Below are 23,641 nucleotides of genomic sequence, written 5' to 3' on the forward strand. Positions count from 1 at the left end.
GGAAAAAAACATAATGAAAGCCAATTCAGAACAGCCTATATAAGGAAAACCAACAGATTGAGTTGGAAGCTTCAACTCAATCTCCCATCCTGAGCAAGCACACGGCGACAGTGGGAAGGAAAAAAACTCCATTTTAACTGGAAGGAAATCTCCGGCAGAACCGGCTCAAAGTGAGTTCAGGTGAGTTACAACGATTGGTCGCTTTCTGAAGAGGTTCATGGAGTATTTTTTCTGTTTGATTACACAAAGGAGCTTAAATAAAACCATTGATCTCCAGAAAGCAGTCCAGTTTGAAGCGGTCTTCCTGGTGCTTTAAGCCATGCATCAGCGGGGGTCAGTACCACACACAAACATGGGACTGGGAAAGATTCACATCCATCATTTATTACTGAAAAATATGTACAGACAACAATTATGCACATATGTTACAAAAGAAATAATAATTTAATATATTCCTGTTTAAATGATGCATGCAGGGCTGCTTTGCAGGATGTTGATCAATGCAACAATGTGATAAATAAACTGTCAGGAAATAAATTATTTATTCATTATGTCAGAAATAACCAGAATAAACAAGAAAACTTCACATTACATTGTTTTTTTTCCCCCTCACCTCGTCAAAAAAAAGAGAATCTCTAAACGTTTAAATGGCAAACAGGTGTATAAAAATAAAACTGAGAGTATAACATTTAAGTTACATCAGAGCAATATACTATTCAAGTTCTTTACACAAATGTTCTGAGTGATGAAGAGCTGAGAGGACATTCAGGGAAAGAGTTTACTCGTTAAGATTTGGACACTTTACGAATGAGAGTTCATCACCAAAATAAGAAACCTTCCGTTTCAAAGTTGAGGTTTAATCCAGTAACAATAGTCCCAGCTCCAAGCTGCATTCCCAAAACATTTGTCACTCAAGTAAATCCTTGTTCGCCCCGATTAAAACGCTTCTTTTTACACGTTTTTTCTGTGCAGCACTTTGTGATTTTATCTGGGAAAAGCGCTTGAAGGATAAGCTTTACTCACAAACATCACTAATAAAGACAAATCCAGTGTGGTATCATTCATTCATTCATTCATTCATTCATCATCCGAACCGCTTAGTCCAATGAAGGGTCGCGGGGAACCTGGAAGCCTATCCCAGCAGTCTCGGGGCGAAAGGCAGGGCAGTGTGGTATCATCCAGCTTAAAGCAGCCTTTTTTTAGTCAACTGCAAGATGAAACTCAAATGAGAGGATGAGGCTAAATTACAACTCATCTACAAAACAATCGAACCCTCAAACACACACACACACACACGCAGTCAATGACACAAAATGAACTTATTGGGCCTCAATTACAGACATGTTTTAGTGGTTCCGCCCTTTTTCGTACACCAAACAAGGCATCTCTTCATCGCAGTCCTGCTCTCAGAATATCTTAAATTCACCTATGGAGGGCAGCAAACATCCATGACTGTTCAGATTCCTGTGCAGAGTGATGGGGACTTATCTGGACGTTTACGCTACCTAAACATTTTTAATTTCATTTCATCCAGAAGCTGTTCTCCTGAATGTCTGCGATCATGTGACGCCACAGACAACGTTCTAACCCTGACATACCAAACGCGCAAGTTGTCTTTTATTTGCTTTTTGGCCAATGGGACGTTTCCGTGGGAACTGGGACACACAGTGGGACTGTCCATTAGCCATGAGTCGTGTTTGGAATAAATCAACTGGTTGCAAAATACATCAAGTTTTCAGAAACAGCTGAAGGACGAGTCGGCATGAGGAAGAGATTTAACCTCTTTTTACCTCCATTTCTTTCTGCCTCTGGTCTGACATGACGAACCAAGAACAAAGGGTCTGAATGTCCGATCGCAGTCTCTACAGAAAGCTGAGACATGTGAGATTACCACAGACGTGTAAGGTAGGTGTTACCATGTCAGAGTAAATTCACCTGCACAGCGGAAAAGCTCTGGAAACCAGAGAACAGCAGCCCAGTTCATGTAAGACTAAAGTCATGTCTGACGAGCTGCGATGGACTGGCGACCTGTCCAGGTGTACCTGCCTCTCACCCAGTGATTGCTGGGATCGACTCCAGTTCCCTGCGAGCCTAACTGGAACAAGCGGTTAAGAAAATGAACAAATGAAGGTCTGATGAGGAACTGTGCAAAAGCAGAAGCTCAGTGAAGCTGAGCAGCTTTAAACATCTCAGGAAGTCGTCAGCCGATGAGGATGATGATGATGGACACCTCTATCAATGGTCAGGGTCCGGAGAATCCAGGGACAGACCCCACATGAAGCGCTTAGAAGGATCTAGAAATGAAGCCTGAGATAGTTTAAGAATACTTCACTATAAAACCTCCTTCATCTCCATGGCAACTAGCAGGACCTTCATGATTCATGACAAACAGAAACAGAGCCAGAGGAGACACGTTAGCAGAGTTTTTAGAGCTGGAATCAAACTTTTTACCACAAAACTACAACATAATTTCTGACTGTGGCTGCTAGCTGACAGAGTTTCTGTCCCACAGTGACGAGACGGACATCTTTATAACCAGCAGCTTCTCTGTGTTGACATGGCGCCTCGTCTGTGTGGAGGAATGATCAGAAGCACAGAGCTGCTCTCATACAACTGCTTGGGGTTTGAACTGTGTTCGTTTCGGATTCCAAGTCTTTTAGCTGAGTTTTTCCACGTCATTTTAGCATGTCACGTGTTAGGAATGCTGCTTCTTGTATCTGCAAACAGCTTCTGTACTGCACGTGTCCTATGCTGCGTCCTCTACAGGGAAGCTGCAGTACAGTAGGGGTTAGTTCTATTGTTGGTCCTCTGACACCATGATGCAGGAGAATGCATGCACATTCACATTAAAGCAGCCTCGCCTGATCTATTGCTATAACCTGGATCTTTCCATAAAATTCCAATTCTATTCTATTCAATTCAGCTTTATTTGCACAGCGCCACTTCACAACAATGTCGTCTCAAGGTTTTACAGACGCATCATTTCAAGCTAATTCATAAACAGCCGAGCGAATAGAAACCAAGTGATTGCATTGAATCTTGACTTGGATCCAATCCTCCATCCTGAGCTGCATGAGGCGACAGTGGGAAGAAAAAACTCCCTTTTAACGGGAAGAAAACCTCCGGCAGAACCCGGCTCAGGGAGGGCAGCCATTTGCCTCTCTGGATGAGGTGTCCATCACCCTAAGAGACGCACGCGACTCCATCCTACAGCTTCAGGTGACAACATTAACTCCACAGCCCGAGAACATGCAAATGAATCTGACGGAGGTTTTCTGGAGAAATTTCTTAGAAATTAAGCAGGAATTTGATCAAATTCTTCAGAAGATATGGGTGAATGAGGCCTTTTGTGCTCATTAATTTGCATGGTTTTTGGTGGTTTTGCTAAAAGATGGAGGTGCCGGGTAGACTGATCCTGTGCATTCTGGGTTACTTCTTGGTTTTTTCCCACAGACTTTAAATGTTTTTCATAAACTGGTTTGTAGATGGTTTCAAATCCGGCTTGTCCATCCATCCATCCATTTTCTAAACCGCTTAATCCAATTCAGGGTTGCGGGGAAGCTGGAGCCTATCCCAGCTGGCTTTGGGAGACAGGCAGGGTACACCCTGGACAGCTCGCCAGTCCATTGCAGGGCCACACAGAGAGACGAACAACCACTCATGCTGACACTCATTCCTAGGGGCAATTTAGAGTAACTAATTAGCCTAACATGCAAGTCTTTGGATGGTGGGAGGAAGCCGGAGAGAACCCACGCATACACGGGGAGAACATGCAAACTCCACACAGAAAGGCCACTGACCAAACCCCTCTCCAGCCAAGGATCGAACCAGTGACCTTCTAGCTGTGAGGCCACAGTGCTAACCACTGTGCCACCGTGCACAAATCCGGCTTGTGACTCTGATTTCAACACTCTCTCAGAGATAATCATAGATTTCATCTTGCAGCTAGGCAACACGTCAAATCTAAGGTGGTAGTTTGGAAGCATCCAGCTGAAAGCTTCTGGATTTTTCTGAGGCTTTTAAGGGTTAATTTTCTGTGGTAACGACGGCTTGCAGACAAGCCACTGAGGAACTTTTTAGCATTAACAATATTTACTAAACAAGACATTCTGCTTCAGTTTCAGTTTTATTATTACCGAGCCTGTAATCTGGTGGTGCGAGAGTGGTGAGTCACTGGGATGCTCCTTTGTTAGCTGTAAATAAAGATGTGCTGTAATTCACTGACTGAAGCTTTAACAAGGAGTTGCTTTGGCTTCCAGTGTTTTGGGGGACTGCTTTTCCCGGTTTAGCGGCGTAACCAGATCCAGGTGTTAATAAGCCAGAAAGCTACTGTGGCAGAGTACAGGATCACCTCCCGCTTGGAGCGTTCTTTGTTTTCTTCCTCCAGCAGCTGCAGACGCCGGTTGAGCTTCACGATCTAGATGGACACAGAGAAATAAAGACTGTAAGAGCTGAAAACGAACACTCCTGCAGGGCTTCAGCGCTGATAATACCAAATAAACGACACAAAGGACTGTTTGTAGTTATTTCATATAAACCACAAGCACAGCGGTGAACAACTGCAGCTCTCACTTTTTTAGACCATTCCTGATTGTTTGGTTTGTTTACAGGAGAATATATAAAAATCTCCTTTACAACTAAATGTTCAGTGTTTTCTCACCAATCAGCAGCCCCACAACACTCATCAGGCACCTTATTAGGTCTATTAGCCAATCAGCCAATCACAGGGCTCAATGCATTTAGTCAGTCAATATTGTAAAAAGATCAGTTGGTTTAGATTGTTGATGTGAGCATCGTACAAACTTTCAGAATGTCAGAGCACTTCCGCTGTGTGAGTGAATATGCAACGTTTTCCTCTTGAAGTTGTTTTCGGGCATGCAGTGTGCTTTTATATATGAAACATGTTTACACCTGTGGGCCACCGTACTCAAATCATCTCCAGCTGCTTTATCCACCATGACGATGAGTTCACTGTCCTCCAACAGGTTCCACACTCCCCAGATCTACATCCAGCAGAGCAGCTTTGTGATGAGGTGGAACGGGAGATTCTCATCATGATGTGGTGGAACGGGAGATTCTCATCATGATGAGATGGAACGAGAGATTCTCATGGTGATGAGGTGGAACGGGAGATTCTCATCATGATGAGGTGGAACGGGAGATTCTCATCTTGATGTGGTGTAACGGGAGATTCTCATCATGATGAGATGGAACGAGAGATTCTCATCATGATGAGATGGAACGAGAGATTCTCATGGTGATGAGGTGGAACGGGAGATTCTCATCATGATGAGGTGCAACAGGAGATTCTCATCATGATGAGGTGGAACGAGAGATTCTCATCATGATGTGGTGGAACGGGAGATTCTCATCATGATGTGGTGGAACGGGAGATTCTCATCATGATGAGGTGGAACGAGAGATTCTCATCATGATGAGGTGGAACGGGAGATTCTCATCATGATGAGGTGGAACGAGAGATTCTCATCATGATGAGGTGGAACGAGAGATTCTCATCATGATGTGGTGGAACGGGAGATTCTCATCATGATGAGGTGGAACGGGAGATTCTCATCATGATGAGGTGGAACGGGAGATTCTCATCATGATGAGGTGGAACGGGAGATTCTCATCATGATGAGGTGGAACGGGAGATTCTCATCTTGATGAGGTGGAACGGGAGATTCTCATCATGATGAGGTGGAACGGGAGATTCTCATCATGATGAGGTGGAACGGGAGATTCTCATCATGATGAGGTGGAACGGGAGATTCTCATCATGATGAGGTGGAACGGGAGATTCTCATGATGAGGTGGAACGGGAGATTCTCATGGTGATGAGGTGGAACGAGAGATTCTCATGGTGATGAGGTGGAACGGGAGATTCTCATCGTGATGAGGTGGAACGGGAGATTCTCATCATGATGAGGTGGAACGGGAGATTCTCATCTTGATGTGGTGGAACGGGAGATTCTCATCATGATGAGATGGAACGAGAGATTCTCATGGTGATGAGGTGGAACGGGAGATTCTCATCATGATGAGGTGGAACGGGAGATTCTGATCAGGATGTGGTGGAACGGGAGATTCTCATGGTGATGAGGTGGAACGGGAGATTCTCATCATGATGAGGTGGAACGGGAGATTCTCATCTTGATGAGGTGGAACGGGAGATTCTCATCTTGATGAGGTGGAACGGGAGATTCTCATCATGATGAGGTGGAACGGGAGATTCTCATCATGATGAGGTGGAACGGGAGATTCTCATCATGATGAGGTGGAACGGGAGATTCTCATCATGATGAGGTGCAACGGGAGATTCTCATCATGATGAGGTGCAACGGGAGATTCTCATCATGATGAGGTGGAACGGGAGATTCTCATCATGATGAGGTGGAACGGGAGATTCTGATCAGGATGTGGTGGAACGGGAGATTCTCATGGTGATGAGGTGGAACGGGAGATTCTCATCATGAGGTGGAACGGGAGATTCTCATCTTGATGAGGTGGAACGGGAGATTCTCATCTTGATGAGGTGGAACGGGAGATTCTCATCATGATGAGGTGGAACGGGAGATTCTCATCTTGATGAGGTGGAACGGGAGATTCTCATCATGATGAGGTGGAACGGGAGATTCTCATGGTGATGAGGTGGAACGGGAGATTCTCATCTTGATGAGGTGGAACGGGAGATTCTCATCTTGATGAGGTGGAACGGGAGATTCTCATCATGATGTGGTGGAACGGGAGATTCTCATCATGATGAGGTGGAACGGGAGATTCTCATGGTGATGAGGTGGAACGGGAGATTCTCATCATGATGTGGTGGAACGGGAGATTCTCATGGTGATGAGGTGGAACGGGAGATTCTCATCATGATGTGGTGGAACGGGAGATTCTCATGGTGATGTGGTGGAACGGGAGATTCTCATCATGATGAGGTGGAATGGGAGATTCTCATCATGATTTGCAATAACTCCGTGATGCTTCATGTCAACATGGAGAAAATCTCTGAGGAATGTCTCTAACAGCTTGTTGGATCTGTGACACCAAGAATTAAAATGCTTTTGAAGGAAAAAGGTGGAACAACCTGGTACTAGCCAGGTGGACCTGATAAAGGGGCTCATGAGTGTATACTAAAACAGTTTTTATTAAACCTCAGACATATTACCTGACGCCTCAGTGATGAAGCATCAACTAATCCAGACTCATCCGGGTTCAAATCCAGGGCCAAGTCCAGGTGTGTCCTGTGGAGATAAATAAATATTAAGTTATATGTAAGGATTAAACATTGAGGAGGCGTGTATTAGACGGTTATAATGCACAACGCGGAGTCTAGAACACCACAATGATCAGCGGAGTTCCTCCACGGAGTGCATTATAACCGGCTAATGCACAGATCTGAGTTGTTTGATCCGCTAAGACGATGGTCCCACACTCCAAATTTATTATAACTAATTTATATTTCTTTTATTCAACACTGGCTAAATATGCTGAAGTATCGGAACTATTTCATGTCGGCCTCCATGTATGTTTTATGCCAAACAACCGTTGTCAAGCTAAAGTGCCTTTCTCTCATTCGCCTGTTAAAAACCAGCTGATCTGAATCGTTTGATTAACGTGTTGCTATGGTGACCACCGTAATGGAGGGATATTACAGTGATTTAACTTGCCGAACTACGTGTGAGTATATATGAAAATAATGCAGCCAGTTGTTATTAATTATCACAGACCATGGTATAATTATGACTAAAGCAGCCTGCGCCATGAAAATAGCACAACTTAGAAATTTACATCCATCGTACTCAACAGACTGCCTGAAGACATTCCTTTCATGAGTGGGCCTACAGTAGTCTTTCCAGATGTTACTGAAAGAGACTGTTCCTTTGGAGAGGCATCCTGCAGCGATCCTCTATCAGTGGGATTAAATTTCTCCCAATAAAATCTAGACGAATCTCTTAGACAGCAACAAAAATATGACTGAGAGAAAACCAGTTTCACTTCAGTAAAAAGAAATGACTTGTGTGACTGGAAAGTTTTTGTTTTGTACTGGATTGATAAAATATGTTGATCAGTTTCCGGTGTTTTATTCTCAGTAATCAGACCTGTTCTCCAGCTGCTATCTAAGCCGTGCTTTGGCAAATATTGGTCGTCTCAGACAAATGGGGGGCAAATATGTGGGGCAACTCAAGTGAGCTGACAGCGAGCGGCTACAGCCAATCAGAGCACAAGAGACGAGGTCAGTGGAGAAAGTACCTTCTGTTCTGGAAACTAAACACTGGTCCTGCGTGAGTCTACCGGAGCTAAATGTGTTGTACCGAAACCTTAGTTTAACTTGTATAGCAGCAATTCACAATGAACTCATTTCAAAGCTCTTCCAGTCGGGTGACTTCCTCAGACGAGGTCCTAAAGGCAGTGGATGCTGTGGGGGGTTGGCATGCCTCTGCAGCATCACATGGACATCGTGTCACGCTTCATACTCTGTCAGGCCTATTAAACAAGTTCATTTTGCTCCACCTGAACCTCCCTGACTGCTGCCTCTCCTAAACCTGCCAGATGGTCAACACCACCTGTCTGGTTGATATCCAGCGTCTCTCTATGTTCCTGTTCTCTAGTCATCGACCAAGTCAGCTACCTGGATTATCCCTGCCTTGCCTTGCCCACCTTCTAGCCCTGTGTTTACCTGGACGACGACGGATTCTCTTTGGATAAGCAGTTTGATCTCTGCGTAAGACCACTGCCTGTCTCCTTTAATGGATCCTGGACTTGTTCCCTGCTTGTTGGAGTGTTCACAGATTCCAGAGTAATGTTACCTCGGACTGCAATTCTGCTCCACGCCACCAGGCGGCTCCAGGCTCTCACTCACAACCTCCAGTTTTCTATAAATCTTTTCCTGTTAAAACGTTTACACCTGTATGAGGCTGAATTTCAGGGTTTTTTCCTTACACACCAGGGACGGTGCTTCCAACAAGGCAGATTAGGTGATGTTCTCCCTCTACAAGTCGCTGGACCTGAAGAATGTGCTCGAACTACAAGGAATTGGCACTCCTCAACCTCCCTGGTGGAAAGGTCTATTCAGGGGTCCTGAGAGGAGGTGTGGAACCTCAGATTGAGGATGAACAGCGTGGTTTTTGTAGAAGTTGTGGAACAGTGTCCCTGAACTTCCACCTAACCAGTCTGTGCTTTGTGACCTTGGGGAAGGCAATGAACGGTGTCCCCCAGGGACTTCTGCAGGGGTAACGGGCCCCCTGATGTGAGCTGTCCGGTCCCTGTATGAGCAGTGCCAGGACATGGTCCGCATTGCCAGCAGCATGGTGGAGTAGTCTCCAGTGAGGGTTGGACTCTGCTAAGGCGTCGGCACAGTGCAGCAGTCAATCAGGATGACTGTGATTGTTTGGAACAAAGTTATAGCGCTGCACGGAGTTGGAGCTCAACGTGTTGATAGAACCGATCAGATGGTTCTGATAGCGATGCTGGTTGAGCTGACTGTGGTCCGGGATCAGCAAAAACCGGTTGAGATGTGGGACACGTGTACTTGTAGAACTGATCAGTGTTTGCAGAGGTATATTAATCCGTACTTGTAGATCTGACGTGTTTCATGAAGATGCAACATAGAAAAGTGTTTGATCAGGTTAAAGAACAGAAGTCACCTGCGGTGGCCGTCGTCCAGGACATCAAGGATCTGCTGGTACGCGCGGCGCGTTGTGGACTGAACGTAGGTCAGGAACCCTGCAGCTGTGAACAGGTTGATGTTTGCATCTTCAGGGGAACAGAGGGGGGGACACAAACGAACTGGTGGTGCGGAGGGGGACGGGGTCACACTGGTGAAACGATGGACGGAGACAAGGATGGAAAAAAAGGATTAAAAAACAGAAAAGAGTAAAATCAAAGTTGATAAAGGAAATGGGTGTTTACCTTACATCCCCCCTGCTGATCTGACTGCTCTGACGTGCCGATATGTTCTCACTCGCGCTGCGTTCCCTCCGAGATCGAGCGTGAATGTTGGCCTGTTGCGGATGCAAAGATTTTCATTTAAAATATCGTCCAACTTTCAAGTTAAAATAAAAGAAAACACAGCAGACTGCTGCTGTTTGGAAACATGACACTGAACACTGAGCAGTCCTTCCTGGTTTAAAGCGTGAAATATGTCCAACATTTACTTCAGCTTTATGTGGGACAAAATAAGCCATCAGAATTTAGGCTCATTATTCTGGGATGATTTAGGACCTGCTGTTTGACTCAAATTTAGATGACATGAAACATTAAGAAGCACATGGACACTAAAATCTGCTGCTCATTAAATGAATACAATCAATAAATATCAACAGCAAAATTCATAAATAATCATAGATAAGGCTGCTAAATGGAGCCATTACCAGTTAGCAGGTGTTCAACCATAGAAAAGCGTCTTATCATGACATTATCGTGTTTTCATAGGACAAAACTTGTTTTTTTTCCCTAAAACTTTAACGTTATACAGCAGCGAGTGGTCGGTAGACTCAGCTTTTTATGCTGAATACCGATGTCAGTGGAGTAACTGGGACGCAGCTTGATCTGTGACTGGTGTGGAGAACTCAGTGTGGATCTAAGATTTTAATAACAAGCATCCAGAGGCTTTTTGTGTTAAATATGGTTATTTCCCCAATAAAGTGTTAAAAATAAGTCAATTTCATTTAAAATGAGTGGCTTCTTCTGGAGAAAAATGGGAAGAAATAAACATATTAAATTGGAAAACCACCAACTGCACAAAGAAAATATGTAGATACAACATGTTGGAGACTCTGTGGAGAAGATAGAGCAGACCACCATCACATCCCCACAGATAAAAAGGGGCTTTCGTACTGTGTTAAAAGTAAACATCCCTCTCAACTTTGAAACAGTTTATTTAGGAACTACAGACTCTAAACTTAGAAAGGTCAGAGGATTATAAAATGCTGAGGATCATGCTGGTTGCAAGCAAAAAGACAATGACCAGGAGATGGCGAAGTGGAGTGGTGCCGAAAGGAGAGGACTGGGTGGAAACAATGATTAGCATCTGTAATATGGAGAAACTGACTTTCTCACTCTGACTGGAGCCATTTGGGGAGGAGGGTTTAATATGTGAAAAAGCTAAGAAGGGAGTTGGTATCAGATTGGTATGAGGAACCTACAGACAGTGGGATCTGATATCTGAAGGTGGCTGATGTGATGTGCTTACCTGATCTTCTATTGGTTTATTTACCTCTATGGAAACTAAGAAGATGGATATACACCTTTATTCAAAGCCACACTGTTACTAATGTTTCTATCTGTGATTAGTTTTATTTTACCTTTAAAGCTACTTTGTGTTCAATATACTTATGAAAGATCAAAGATTGATGACATTACTTACCGAGTTATCATCTTGTTATTGTCGATTTTTTGTTTGTCAGATACAATGTACCTTTTTGTGTTTTAAAAGCTTCAATAAAAAAGTAAATATTAAACAAATGAATGAGTGGCTTCTGTAAAAAGCTTAATAACTGAAGATAGGGATGCACCAGCCCAATACCAAGTGTGTGTACACGTACTTGGTATTTAAAAAAGTATACCGATACCACACTAGTCAAGCCAGCGCAGATGTGTGTGACGACATGCTTCTGACATGTTTTAAAGAAATAAATGCCTTGATGTTAAAATGTGACATTTTTTGTTCCACTAAAAGCCAGATCTTTGTTTAAAAACCACACATTTATAGTTGTATTTAGGTAAAATGTGCCAAAAAAAACAAAAAAACAAACTTGTTGAAACTGTTAGATCTGTAATGTTATTATATTTGTATTGGTGAGGTAACTTCAGAAAGGATGGGTCATTTATTACAACCTGATGACATCTTACACAGTTATAACAGCAGTAATAAACATAGTCACAATAATGTTCACATAAACAGGTCTGGTATTGGCAGATATTCACGTTTCAGATATCAGTATCGGATCAGAACTACCAAAAGGTGGATCGCTGCATCCCTAACAGAACATTGTAACATTGTGACTCCCAGCTGTGGTGATGAAGTGTGGGTTGTGACTGTGGACACGACAAACCAGAATACGCTGCTCCAGGAGTTTGTACAGTCTGATGTGGAGTGGACCACCATCCTGCAGCACCAGACACAGGAGCATGTAGTAGGATTGGGACAATGTGCACTCCCTAAAGTGTGTTGTGTCATGTTTTTGGCTTCTGGCCGCAGTGGATTTGTGCACGTTGTGGGCACGTTGTGGGCATTTTCTGTGCATGTTGTGGGCATGTTGTGTGCACGTTGTGTGCATGTTGTGGGCACGTTGTGTGCACGTTGTGGGCATGTGTGCACGTTGTGTGCACGTTGTGGGCATGTTGTGGGCACGTTGTGTGCACGTTGTGTGCACGTTGTGGGCATGTTGTGTGCACGTTGTGTGCACGTTGTGGGCATGTTGTGTGCACGTTGTGGGCATGTTGTGGGCATGTTGTGTGCACGTTGTGGGCATGTTGTGGGCATGTTGTGGGCATGTTGTGTGCACGTTGTGGGCATGTTGTGTTCATGTTGTGTGCACGTTGTGTGCATGTTGTGTGCACGTTGTGGGCACGTTGTGGGCATGTTGTGGGCATGTTGTGGGCACGTTGTGTGCACGTTGTGTGCACGTTGTGTGCACGTTGTGGGCATGTTGTGTGCATGTTGTGGGCATGTTGTGTGCATGTTGTGGGCACGTTGTGTGCACGTTGTGTGCATGTTGTGTGCACGTTGTGTGCATGTTGTGGGCATGTTGTGGGCACGTTGTGTGCATGTTGTGGGCATGTTGTGGGCATGTTGTGTGCACGTTGTGTGCACGTTGTGGGCATGTTGTGTGCACGTTGTGGGCATGTTGTGTGCACGTTGTGGGCATGTTGTGGGCATGTTGTGTGCATGTTGTGTGCACGTTGTGGGCACGTTGTGGGCATGTTGTGGGCATGTTGTGGGCATGTTGTGGGCACGTTGTGTGCACGTTGTGTGCACGTTGTGGGCATGTTGTGTGCATGTTGTGTGCACGTTGTGGGCATGTTGTGTGCATGTTGTGTGCACGTTGTGGGCATGTTGTGGGCATGTTGTGGGCACGTTGTGGGCACGTTGTGGGCACGTTGTGTGCATGTTGTGTGCATGTTGTGGGCATGTTGTGTGCATGTTGTGTGCATGTTGTGGGCACGTTGTGGGCATGTTGTGGGCACGTTGTGGGCACGTTGTGTGCATGTTGTGTGCACGTTGTGGGCATGTTGTGTGCATGTTGTGGGCATGTTGTGGGCATGTTGTGGGCATGTTGTGGGCATGTTGTGGGCATGTTGTGGGCACGTTGTGTGCATGTTGTGGGCATGTTGTGTGCATGTTGTGGGCACGTTGTGGGCACGTTGTGGGCATGTTGTGGGCACGTTGTGGGCATGTTGTGGGCATGTTGTGGGCATGTTGTGGGCATGTTGTGGGCACGTTGTGTGCACGTTGTGTGCACGTTGTGGGCATGTTGTGTGCATGTTGTGTGCACGTTGTGGGCATGTTGTGGGCATGTTGTGGGCACGTTGTGGGCACGTTGTGGGCATGTTGTGGGCACGTTGTGGGCACGTTGTGGGCATGTTGTGGGCATGTTGTGGGCATGTTGTGGGCATGTTGTGTGCATGTTGTGGGCACGTTGTGGGCATGTTGTGGGCACGTTGTGGGCACGTTGTGTGCATGTTGTGTGCACGTTGTGGGCATGTTGTGTGCATGTTGTGGGCATGTTGTGGGCATGTTGTGGGCATGTTGTGTGCTTGTTGTGGGCATGTTGTGGGCACGTTGTGTGCATGTTGTGGGCATGTTGTGTGCATGTTGTGTGCACGTTGTGGGCATGTTGTGTGCACGTTGTGGGCATGTTGTGGGCATGTTGTGGGCATGTTGTGTGCATGTTGTGGGCACGTTGTGGGCATGTTGTGGGCACGTTGTGTGCTTGTTGTGGGCACGTTGTGTGCATGTTGTGGGCATGTTGTGGGCATGTTGTGTGCATGTTGTGTGCATGTTGTGGGCATGTTGTGGGCATGTTGTGGGCATGTTGTGTGCATGTTGTGGGCACGTTGTGTGCATGTTGTGGGCATGTTGTGGGCATGTTGTGGGCATGTTGTGTGCATGTTGTGGGCATGTTGTGGGCATGTTGTGGGCACGTTGTGGGCATGTTGTGGGCACGTTGTGGGCATGTTGTGGGCATGTTGTGTGCACGTTGTGGGCATGTTGTGTTCATGTTGTGTGCACGTTGTGTTCATGTTGTGTGCACGTTGTGGGCACGTTGTGGGCACGTTGTGGGCATGTTGTGGGCATGTTGTGGGCACGTTGTGTGCATGTTGTGGGCACGTTGTGGGCACGTTGTGTGCACGTTGTGTGCACGTTGTGGGCATGTTGTGTGCATGTTGTGTGCACGTTGTGGGCATGTTGTGGGCATGTTGTGTGCATGTTGTGGGCACGTTGTGGGCATGTTGTGGGCACGTTGTGTGCTTGTTGTGGGCACGTTGTGTGCATGTTGTGGGCATGTTGTGGGCATGTTGTGTGCACGTTGTGGGCATGTTGTGTGCATGTTGTGTGCATGTTGTGGGCATGTTGTGTGCATGTTGTGGGCATGTTGTGGGCATGTTGTGGGCATGTTGTGGGCATGTTGTGGGCACGTTGTGTGCTTGTTGTGGGCATGTTGTGGGCATGTTGTGGGCATGTTGTGGGCATGTTTTGTGCATGTTGTGTGCTTGTTGTGGGCATGTTGTGTGCATGTTGTGGGCATGTTTTGTGCATGTTGTGTGCTTGTTTTGGGCATGTTGTGTGCATGTTGTGGGCATGTTGTGTGCATGTTGTGGGCATGTTTTGTGCATGTTGTGTGCTTGTTTTGGGCATGTTGTGTGCATGTTGTGGGCATGTTGTGTGCTTGTTGTGTGCATGTTGTGGGCATGTTGTGGGCATGTTGTGGGCACGTTGTGGGCACGTTGTGGGCATGTTGTGGGCATGTTGTGTGCACGTTGTGGGCATGTTGTGGGCATGTTGTGGGCATGTTGTGTGCACGTTGTGGGCATGTTGTGGGCACGTTGTGTGCACGTTGTGGGCATGTTGTGGGCATGTGTGCATGTTGTGGGCATGTTGTGGGCACGTTGTGGGCATGTTGTGGGCATGTTGTGTGCACGTGTGCATGTTGTGGGCATGTGTGCATGTTTTGGGCATGTTGTGTGCACGTTTGTGGGCATGTTGTGGGCATGTTGTGTGCACGTTTGTGGGCATGTTGTGGGCATGTTGTGTGCACGTTGTGGGCATGTTGTGGGCACGTTGTGGGCATGTTGTGTGCATGTTGTGTGCATGTTGTGTGCACGTTGTGTGCATGTTGTGGGCATGTTTTGTGCACGTTGTGTGCACGTTGTGTTCATGTTGTGTGCACGTTGTGGGCACGTTGTGGGCATGTTGTGGGCATGTTGTGGGCACGTTGTGTGCATGTTGTGGGCACGTTGTGTGCTTGTTGTGGGCACGTTGTGGGCATGTTGTGGGCATGTTGTGGGCACGTTGTGTGCATGTTGTGGGCACGTTGTGGGCATGTTGTGGGCATGTTGTGGGCATGTTGTGTGCATGTTGTGGGCATGTTGTGTGCATGTTGTGGGCATGTTTTGTGCATGTTGTGTGCTTGTTTTGGGCATGTTGTGTGCATGTTGTGGGCATGTTGTGTGCATGTTGTGGGCATGTTGTGGGCACGTTGTGTGCTTGTTGTGTGCATGTTGTGGGCATGTTGTGGGCATGTTGTGTGCTTGTTGTGGGCATGTTGTGGGCATGTTGTGGGCATGTTGTGTGCACGTTGTGGGCATGTTGTGGGCATGTGTGCATGTTGTGGGCATGTTGTGGGCACGTTGTGGGCATGTTGTGGGCATGTTGTGTGCACGTGTGCATGTTGTGGGCATGTGTGCATGTTTTGGGCATGTTGTGTGCACGTTTGTGGGCATGTTGTGGGCATGTTGTGTGCACGTTTGTGGGCATGTTGTGGGCATGTTGTGTGCACGTTGTGGGCATGTTGTGGGCACGTTGTGGGCATGTTGTGTGCATGTTGTGTGCATGTTGTGTGCACGTTGTGTGCATGTTGTGGGCATGTTTTGTGCATGTTGTGTGCTTGTTTTGGGCATGTTGTGTGCATGTTGTGGGCATGTTGTGTGCATGTTGTGGGCATGTTGTGTGCTTGTTGTGGGCATGTTGTGTGCATGTTGTGGGCATGTTGTGTGCATGTTGTGGGCATGTTGTGTGCATGTTGTGTGCATGTTGTGGGCATGTTGTGTGCATGTTGTGTGCATGTTGTGTGCACGTTGTGTGCATGTTGTGGGCATGTTTTGTGCATGTTGTGTGCTTGTTTTGGGCATGTTGTGTGCATGTTGTGGGCATGTTGTGTGCTTGTTGTGGGCATGTTGTGTGCATGTTGTGGGCATGTTGTGTGCATGTTGTGGGCATGTTGTGTGCATGTTGTGTGCATGTTGTGGGCATGTTTTGTGCATGTTGTGTGCTTGTTTTGGGCATGTTGTGTGCATGTTGTGGGCATGTTGTGTGCATGTTGTGGGCATGTTGTGGGCACGTTGTGGGCATGTTGTGGGCATGTTGTGTGCACGTTGTGTGCTTGTTGTGGGCATGTTTTGTGCTTGTTGTGGGCACGTTGTGGGCATGTTGTGTGCACGTTGTGTGCTTGTTGTGGGCATGTTGTGTGCTTGTTGTGGGCATGTTGTGTGCACGTTGTGTGCTTGTTGTGGGCATGTTTTGTGCTTGTTGTGGGCATGTTGTGGGCATGTTGTGTGCTTGTTGTGGGCATGTTGTGTGCATGTTGTGGGCATGTTGTGGGCATGTTGTGTGCATGTTGTGGGCATGTTGTGGGCATGTTGTGTGCACGTTGTGTGCTTGTTGTGGGCATGTTGTGGGCATGTTGTGTGCATGTTGTGGGCATGTTGTGGGCATGTTGTGTGCTTGTTGTGGGCACGTTGTGGGCACGTTGTGGGCATGTTTTGTGCTTGTTGTGGGCATGTTTTGTGCTTGTTGTGGGCATGTTGTGGGCATGTTGTGTGCATGTTGTGGGCATGTTGTGTGCACGTTGTGTGCTTGTTGTGGGCATGTTTTGTGCTTGTTGTGGGCATGTTGTGGGCATGTTGTGTGCTTGTTGTGGGCATGTTGTGTGCTTGTTGTGGGCATGTTGTGTGCACGTTGTGTGCTTGTTGTGGGCATGTTTTGTGCTTGTTGTGGGCATGTGTGCATGTTGTGGGCATGTTGTGTGCTTGTTGTGGGCATGTTGTGGGCATGTTTTGTGCATGTTGTGGGCATGTTGTGTGCATGTTGTGTGCTTGTTGTGGGCATGTTGTGGGCATGTTGTGGGCATGGAGTGTGCACGTTGTGTGCATGTTGTGGGCATGTTGTGTGCACGTTGTGTGCACGTTGTGGGCATGTTGTGGGCATGTGTGCACGTTGTGTGCACGTTGTGTGCACGTTGTGGGCATGTTGTGTGCTTGTTGTGGGCATGTTGTGTGCACGTTGTGTGCACGTTGTGGGCATGTTGTGTGCTTGTTGTGGGCATGTTTTGTGCATGTTGTGGGCATGTTGTGGGCATGTTGTGTGCTTGTTGTGGGCATGTTGTGGGCATGTTGTGTGCTTGTTGTGTGCTTGTTGTGGGCATGTTTTGTGCATGTTGTGGGCATGTTGTGGGCATGTTGTGTGCTTGTTGTGGGCATGTTTTGTGCATGTTGTGGGCATGTTGTGTGCTTGTTGTGGGCATGTTGTGTGCATGTTGTGGGCATGTTGTGGGCATGTTGTGTGCTTGTTGTGGGCACGTTGTGGGCATGTTGTGGGCATGTTGTGGGCACGTTGTGGGCACGTTGTGGGCATGTTGTGGGCACGTTGTGTGCACGTTGTGTGCTTGTTGTGGGCATGTTGTGTGCATGTTGTGGGCATGTTGTGTGCATGTTGTGGGCATGTTGTGGGCATGTTGTGGGCATGTTGTGTGCTTGTTGTGGGCACGTTGTGGGCACGTTGTGGGCACGTTGTGTGCTTGTTGTGGGCATGTTGTGTGCACGTTGTGTGCACGTTGTGGGCACGTTGTGTGCTTGTTGTGGGCACGTTGTGGGCACGTTGTGGGCACGTTGTGTGCTTGTTGTGGGCACGTTGTGGGCACGTTGTGGGCACGTTGTGGGCATGTTGTGGGCATGTTGTGTGCATGTTGTGGGCACGTTGTGGGCATGTTGTGGGCACGTTGTGGGCACGTTGTGTGCTTGTTGTGGGCATGTTGTGTGCATGTTGTGGGCATGTTGTGGGCATGTTGTGGGCACGTTGTGTGCTTGTTGTGGGCATGTTGTGGGCATGTTGTGGGCATGTTGTGGGCACGTTGTGGGCATGTTGTGGGCACGTTGTGGGCATGTTGTGTGCTTGTTGTGTGCACGTTGTGGGCATGTTGTGTGCTTGTTGTGGGCATGTTGTGGGCATGTTGTGGGCACGTTGTGGGCATGTTGTGGGCATGTTGTGGGCACGTTGTGTGCTTGTTGTGGGCATGTTGTGTGCTTGTTGTGGGCATGTTGTGTGCTTGTTGTGGGCATGTTTTGTGCATGTTGTGGGCATGTTGTGGGCATGTTGTGTGCTTGTTGTGGGCATGTTGTGTGCTTGTTGTGGGCATGTTGTGGGCACGTTGTGTGCATGTTGTGGGCATGTTGTGTGCTTGTTGTGGGCATGTTGTGTGCATGTTGTGGGCATGTTGTGTGCTTGTTGTGGGCATGTTGTGGGCATGTTGTGGGCATGTTGTGGGCATGTTGTGGGCACGTTGTGGGCATGTTGTGGGCACGTTGTGTGCACGTTGTGTGCTTGTTGTGGGCATGTTGTGTGCATGTTGTGGGCATGTTGTGTGCATGTTGTGGGCATGTTGTGGGCATGTTGTGGGCACGTTGTGTGCTTGTTGTGGGCACGTTGTGTGCACGTTGTGTGCATACCGTCTTTGCAGGGGGAGTGTCGGTTCCAGCAGCTTACTGTCACAGCTGGGGAAGATTTCCTCGTTACCTGCACAGCATTTAAGCTCTGACTGGATCACACACCTCTGCCGGATTGTTGTTTGTGTGGTAAAGTGCTTGCTCCTGAAATAATCTAGTTGATTCTTCCCTGTTTTTTGTGCGAAACTAACCTTGTTTAAACTCTGTCCAGAAGTTCCCTACCTGCCTGCCAAACTGTCCGGACACCAGAACTACTCATTTATATTGTCAATAAATCTTTTGATCTGGCAACCTTCATCTGCTATTACGTCCTCTCAGCTTCATCCGTGACACGTTGTTTTTGTCCGGATAATAAAAGAGGGCAGGAGTGGCAGGAAATGCCTGAATGTTTGGTATGTCATATCAAGGAAGGAGCAAACTAGCAGCAACATAATACGTCTCTTGTGCTTTATAAGTGAGCGACATAGCTGTATAAAAGTGTGTGAGTCTTCGGAAGAGGGATCCCGGATCCAAAGGGACACATCTGCTCCAGGGGAATCAACTATACTAATTTAGTTTTCACAGAAGAACTAGCTTATAAATGGCCAACTTGCCTTCAGTTGCCGTAAGTTATGGATGAAAGGAGACGTCTTTACATAAAAACATCTAAAGTATACTTACTGGTTTAAGAAGGGAAAAAGCTGTGGAGGGGAATGAACACACTGGATATGTGTTTTATTCATGTATGTTCCTGTTCATGTACTACTGCTCCAGATAAAGGGCTTCTGAATGTCAGAATAAAAGTTTGAAATCATAAACAATATGATATGCAAAGTTTAATGTTGTCTTAAATAACAACACAAAACAATGAAGTACTTTTTCTCTCAGTACTTTAGTGAAAGTTTTTTTTAAATAAACTACTTGTAATACTTAAGTAAAAAAAATGTTGAAAACTTTAGTACTTCTACTTAAGTGAGGCATTTCAAGAACACTTCAGCTTCTATTCAAGTAACTTCATTCATAGAGTACTTGTACTTTTACTTGATTTCCTGATACTTTCTACGTGTCTGCAGATGGTTCTACATACTAGCAGGAGATGAAGGCAGAATTTTTAGCCAAACTAACTGGACCTGAACGTTGTCTCCTCTGGAAATAAATACAATAAAAAAATAGAATAAGAGAAAAAAAATGTAGATTTTTTTTTAGATATTTCAGCACAATACCCAGCAGTTACATTGACTTACTTCAATGTCAAATTGGGTGAATAAATGAAAGTTGTTAATTAAAGGGAAGTTTAAGAAAAGACTTAATAAAATGTTTATTCTTACTCACCGCCTGGCTGGGATTAGCCTGCGAGTTGGCAGTTTGGTCTGTTTCGAGAGAGTCCAGAGGTTGTTCCGTCAGGGTGAGGACTCGTGGAGGGGCCTTCATGCTCAGCAGGTCCACAGGTGGGACAGACTGAATTAGATCCAAGTCTCTTGGACGAGTGAATCTTGCGTCCTCTTCATCGCCTGCAGATAACGGGACATTTGGTCAGGGTTTATACAACATGCCGACACGGGTACGGTGGCAAGTTTCAGCCTTCCACGGCTTACAGGTCTGAGCAGTTCAGGTTCTTGTTTTGTTTGTTTTTTTTGTTTTGGTGTTTTTTTCAGATCCAATCATCAAACATCACTACAGACACGGTGCTGACCGCGGCATTACTCCCTTTTCAGAACAGAAAATAATCACAGAATATAATATATTTCTGCATTTTTGTTCAGCATCCACACCAACATAACAAAACATAAATGAATGAGTAAAACTTAAAACATAAAAAAATGGCAAAAAAATTTATGATTCACTTATTATTAAAGATAGTTGTGTTACAAATGAAAGAAAAATGTAGTAATCATTAAAAAGTGAGTTTTTAATTGGTTTCTAATCAGTTTACCAAAATAACTTTTGCTTTTATTCTCCTAGAACGAGCCGTTTCCACCCACCTACATGGCAGCTTTAACTACGGTGTCTCTGAATGGACAAACAACTCTGTGTGAGAATTTTAAAAGTATGTTAAAGCAGAGTAACTGCACTGCAGTAAGACTTAGTTTGCTCGATGCGAAGGCAACGTCAGGGAAAAGTAAAGCCAGAGAACGCAACAGATGGAGAAGGTAAGAGAAGATCACAAGTAAAAAAACACGCTTATGTCTAGAATTTTGGCCACTGAAGGCCACCGTCCATTCACAGCCGTAGGTTTAAAGTAACTATCATGTCCATCTTTACCACAGTAGTGCTCAGTGATAGTTATACACAGTACCTTTAACATGCTCGTTACTTTGGTCCATGCTGCACCAGAGACCTTTCATGCATAGTAATCACGACTGAACACATATTTACAAGCTTTTTTCTTGCATATTAATGAATGAGGAAGATGTATTTGTAAATTAACCACCTCAGTGGATGTTAGTGAATTATCCAATACATAATTACTCACTGCAGAATAAATAAATATATGGCTGTACATAAAATGTATATATTGTAATTAAGCAAGTTTGCCTTTATGATATAAAGAAAAAGAAAATTATACACGTATATTTTTCAAAATATTACATCATATGATTATGATATTTTTATAATTATTATATGAAATAAATAAAAATAAATCAAATACATTTAAAATATCGCTAATGAACAAAGTATCATGACACATGTCTGTAGAGGTAAAATACAGTTTTACTTGTTTGTTTGTTTTTTATTACTGCATGAATGAATGGACTATAGAGCCAACATATTTCATCAATATAATGCAGAAAGTGTTTTATATAATAAAAACCTTAAATGATTTGTCCTTCAGCCAAAAGGTGATTACTTCTAATCGAATGAGATTCATGATTATGATCCAATACGGAGTGATAGGTACAGTGTCCACTCCAGTACTGAAGAAGAATACGTCTCCTGGCACTACATGGGGTAGCTTCAGCGAGGAAGGAGTATCTTTTATTGATGTGTTCTGAGCTCATAAAATGTATAAAAAGCGTCCAAGGACAATCTCTTCTTAAAGAAATGATGAATTTTCTTGCACGCTATGCACGATAAACCTTCACAATTTTACATTTCTTACAGTAAAGCTTAACTTAATAACAGTAGTGATAAAACTGCACTCTTGCAAATACCTCAAAAAGTACTCGTGGGTAGACAGAAGACATTCAATAAACCTCCTACACTTTAAATACTTTATAGGAGCATTTTCTTTCAGTTTATTTGTCAAATATTCTGGTGATGTAAAGGAAGCATCGCACCTGCAACAACAATCCTTTCAGGAACCTGCATCAGAGTCGTGTGAGGCGGCAGGGGTTGCTGGAGCGGAGCGGGGCCTGTCTGGTTCTCCGGGCCCACTTTGAGGGTCTCAGGTATTCGCATGCGCTGACTGATGCCCTCTGTGTACTCCAGCTCATAATGGATGCGGTTCATCTCAGCCACCTCTGCAGAGGGGGGGAAAGTTGGCCCACTCATCCAGCCTGCAATCACATTAAATGTACAAATACACACACGTCCCATGAACATGTAGAGTCTCAGAAGTTTAATGTACCAATTTTTTTTTTTTTTACTATTTTACGTCTATATTAATTGAAGCATGATTACTTCTGTGACTTGAGACATCAAACCTTCAGATTAGAGTAAGTCAGGGGTGCCCAAAGTCGGTCTTTAATGGGCCGCAGTCCTGCAAGAAAACCTGCAGGTTTGTAGCCATCGAGGACACGAGCAGGGCACCCCTGGGGTAAGTGAAGTAATCAGACTACTTCTTAGCTTGGAGTTAAGCTTAGAGCCAGCATAAAGGTTAAAATCTAACAGCCTGGACTGTAGAATATTCTTCTGCCCAACCTTATCAGGCTAAGATGTGTTTACATAGAGGAAAAAGGAGAAGATGAGATTGTAATTAGGCTTCAGCTACATCCAAGCTGACCGCTGTGCCTACATAACAGTCATTTATCCACGTTCAATGTACTGGTTTCACTGGGGGGGATGACAAATAACAAAGATCTTAGGTTAAATACTCCTTAGTGTATTATTAATCCAACCAATCCTTACTTACTTATTCTCATTATGAGAAGATGCACTTGTGGTGTTTTGTTGGACTCTCACAGGAAAATTTTTTTTTTTTTTTTCATTTAGAAAATAGCTTATTTTGCAGTTTATGTTCATATAAAATCACGATACAATGCTAAATGTATATGATGCCATGTTTTAAATGTCCCAGTGGCTTAACATGCAGGTAGAAGGAGGATAAGTAACAGTGAATGAGAAACGGCCTTTTCATGTTGTTACATGAAATTACGTAACTCTGACACGCGTGTAGCTGCTGCTGACACCCTGACTCAATGTCACTGAATGAAATCCCTGTAAGACGCCATGTTCAGCTTTGTGTACGCTGGAATATAGCTAATTACTAAACAACAGTCTTTGTTTAACATGCACTGGTGGTGGTTTTTATTCAAGCCCAGTTCTTTAGCTGAACATTGCGCTGCAAACCGCCTGACTGTTAGCGGTACCCGGATGCCAGACCAGAGCTTTAAACCGCCCGGACGACTTACCTTTCAGCTTTTCAGCACCAGGGGGTTTAAAATGTCATGTGTCAAAAACGCTGCTCGGGCTGTGATATAAACAGCAACAACCGGAGACGGCCAGCTAGAGAAACCGAAAGACGTAACCCGCTCCAAACGCGTGTACAGTAGGA

At 45.4% G+C, this 23,641-nt stretch overlaps 1 protein-coding gene across 3 annotated transcripts; it reads right to left on the minus strand.

Moving 5' to 3' along the window:
- Positions 1-369: 369 nt before the first annotated feature.
- Positions 370-23,617, minus strand: mffb (mitochondrial fission factor b). Of its 3 annotated transcripts, none has more exons than XM_079243032.1 (8): positions 23,499-23,617; positions 22,206-22,424; positions 20,260-20,438; positions 9,916-10,007; positions 9,651-9,821; positions 7,172-7,247; positions 4,352-4,417; positions 370-2,294 (listed from the first exon to the last, which is right to left on the minus strand). In XM_079243032.1, the coding sequence occupies exons 2-8, from the start codon at positions 22,417-22,419 to the stop codon at positions 2,190-2,192; spliced, it is 903 nt and encodes a 300-aa protein (XP_079099158.1). In that variant the 5' UTR covers positions 22,420-22,424; positions 23,499-23,617; the 3' UTR covers positions 370-2,189. The 3 variants fall into 3 exon arrangements, with proteins under 3 accessions (XP_079099158.1, XP_079099159.1, XP_079099160.1); XM_079243033.1 differs by having other exon boundaries at positions 370-2,307; XM_079243034.1 differs by having other exon boundaries at positions 2,181-4,417.
- Positions 23,618-23,641: the final 24 nt, after the last annotated feature.

The sequence above is a fragment of the Telmatherina bonti genome (assembly GCF_933228915.1).
Source record: "Telmatherina bonti genome assembly, chromosome: 7".
NCBI classification, from domain to species: Eukaryota; Metazoa; Chordata; class Actinopteri; order Atheriniformes; family Telmatherinidae; genus Telmatherina; species Telmatherina bonti.

Bases quoted from the DNA above. Each gene is read 5' to 3' on its own strand.
- mffb (XM_079243032.1), bottom strand. From the start codon at position 22,419: ATGAGTGGGCCAACTTTCCCCCCCTCTGCAGAGGTGGCTGAGATGAAC. The intron at 4,418-7,171 runs GTAATATGTCTG...GTGTCCATCTAG, and splicing joins CTTCATCACTGAGGCGTCAG to ATCGTGAAGCTCAACCGGCG. The intron at 2,295-4,351 runs GTGATCCTGTAC...CTTCATTTCTAG, and splicing joins AAGAACGCTCCAAGCGGGAG to ATCCTTCTAAGCGCTTCATG.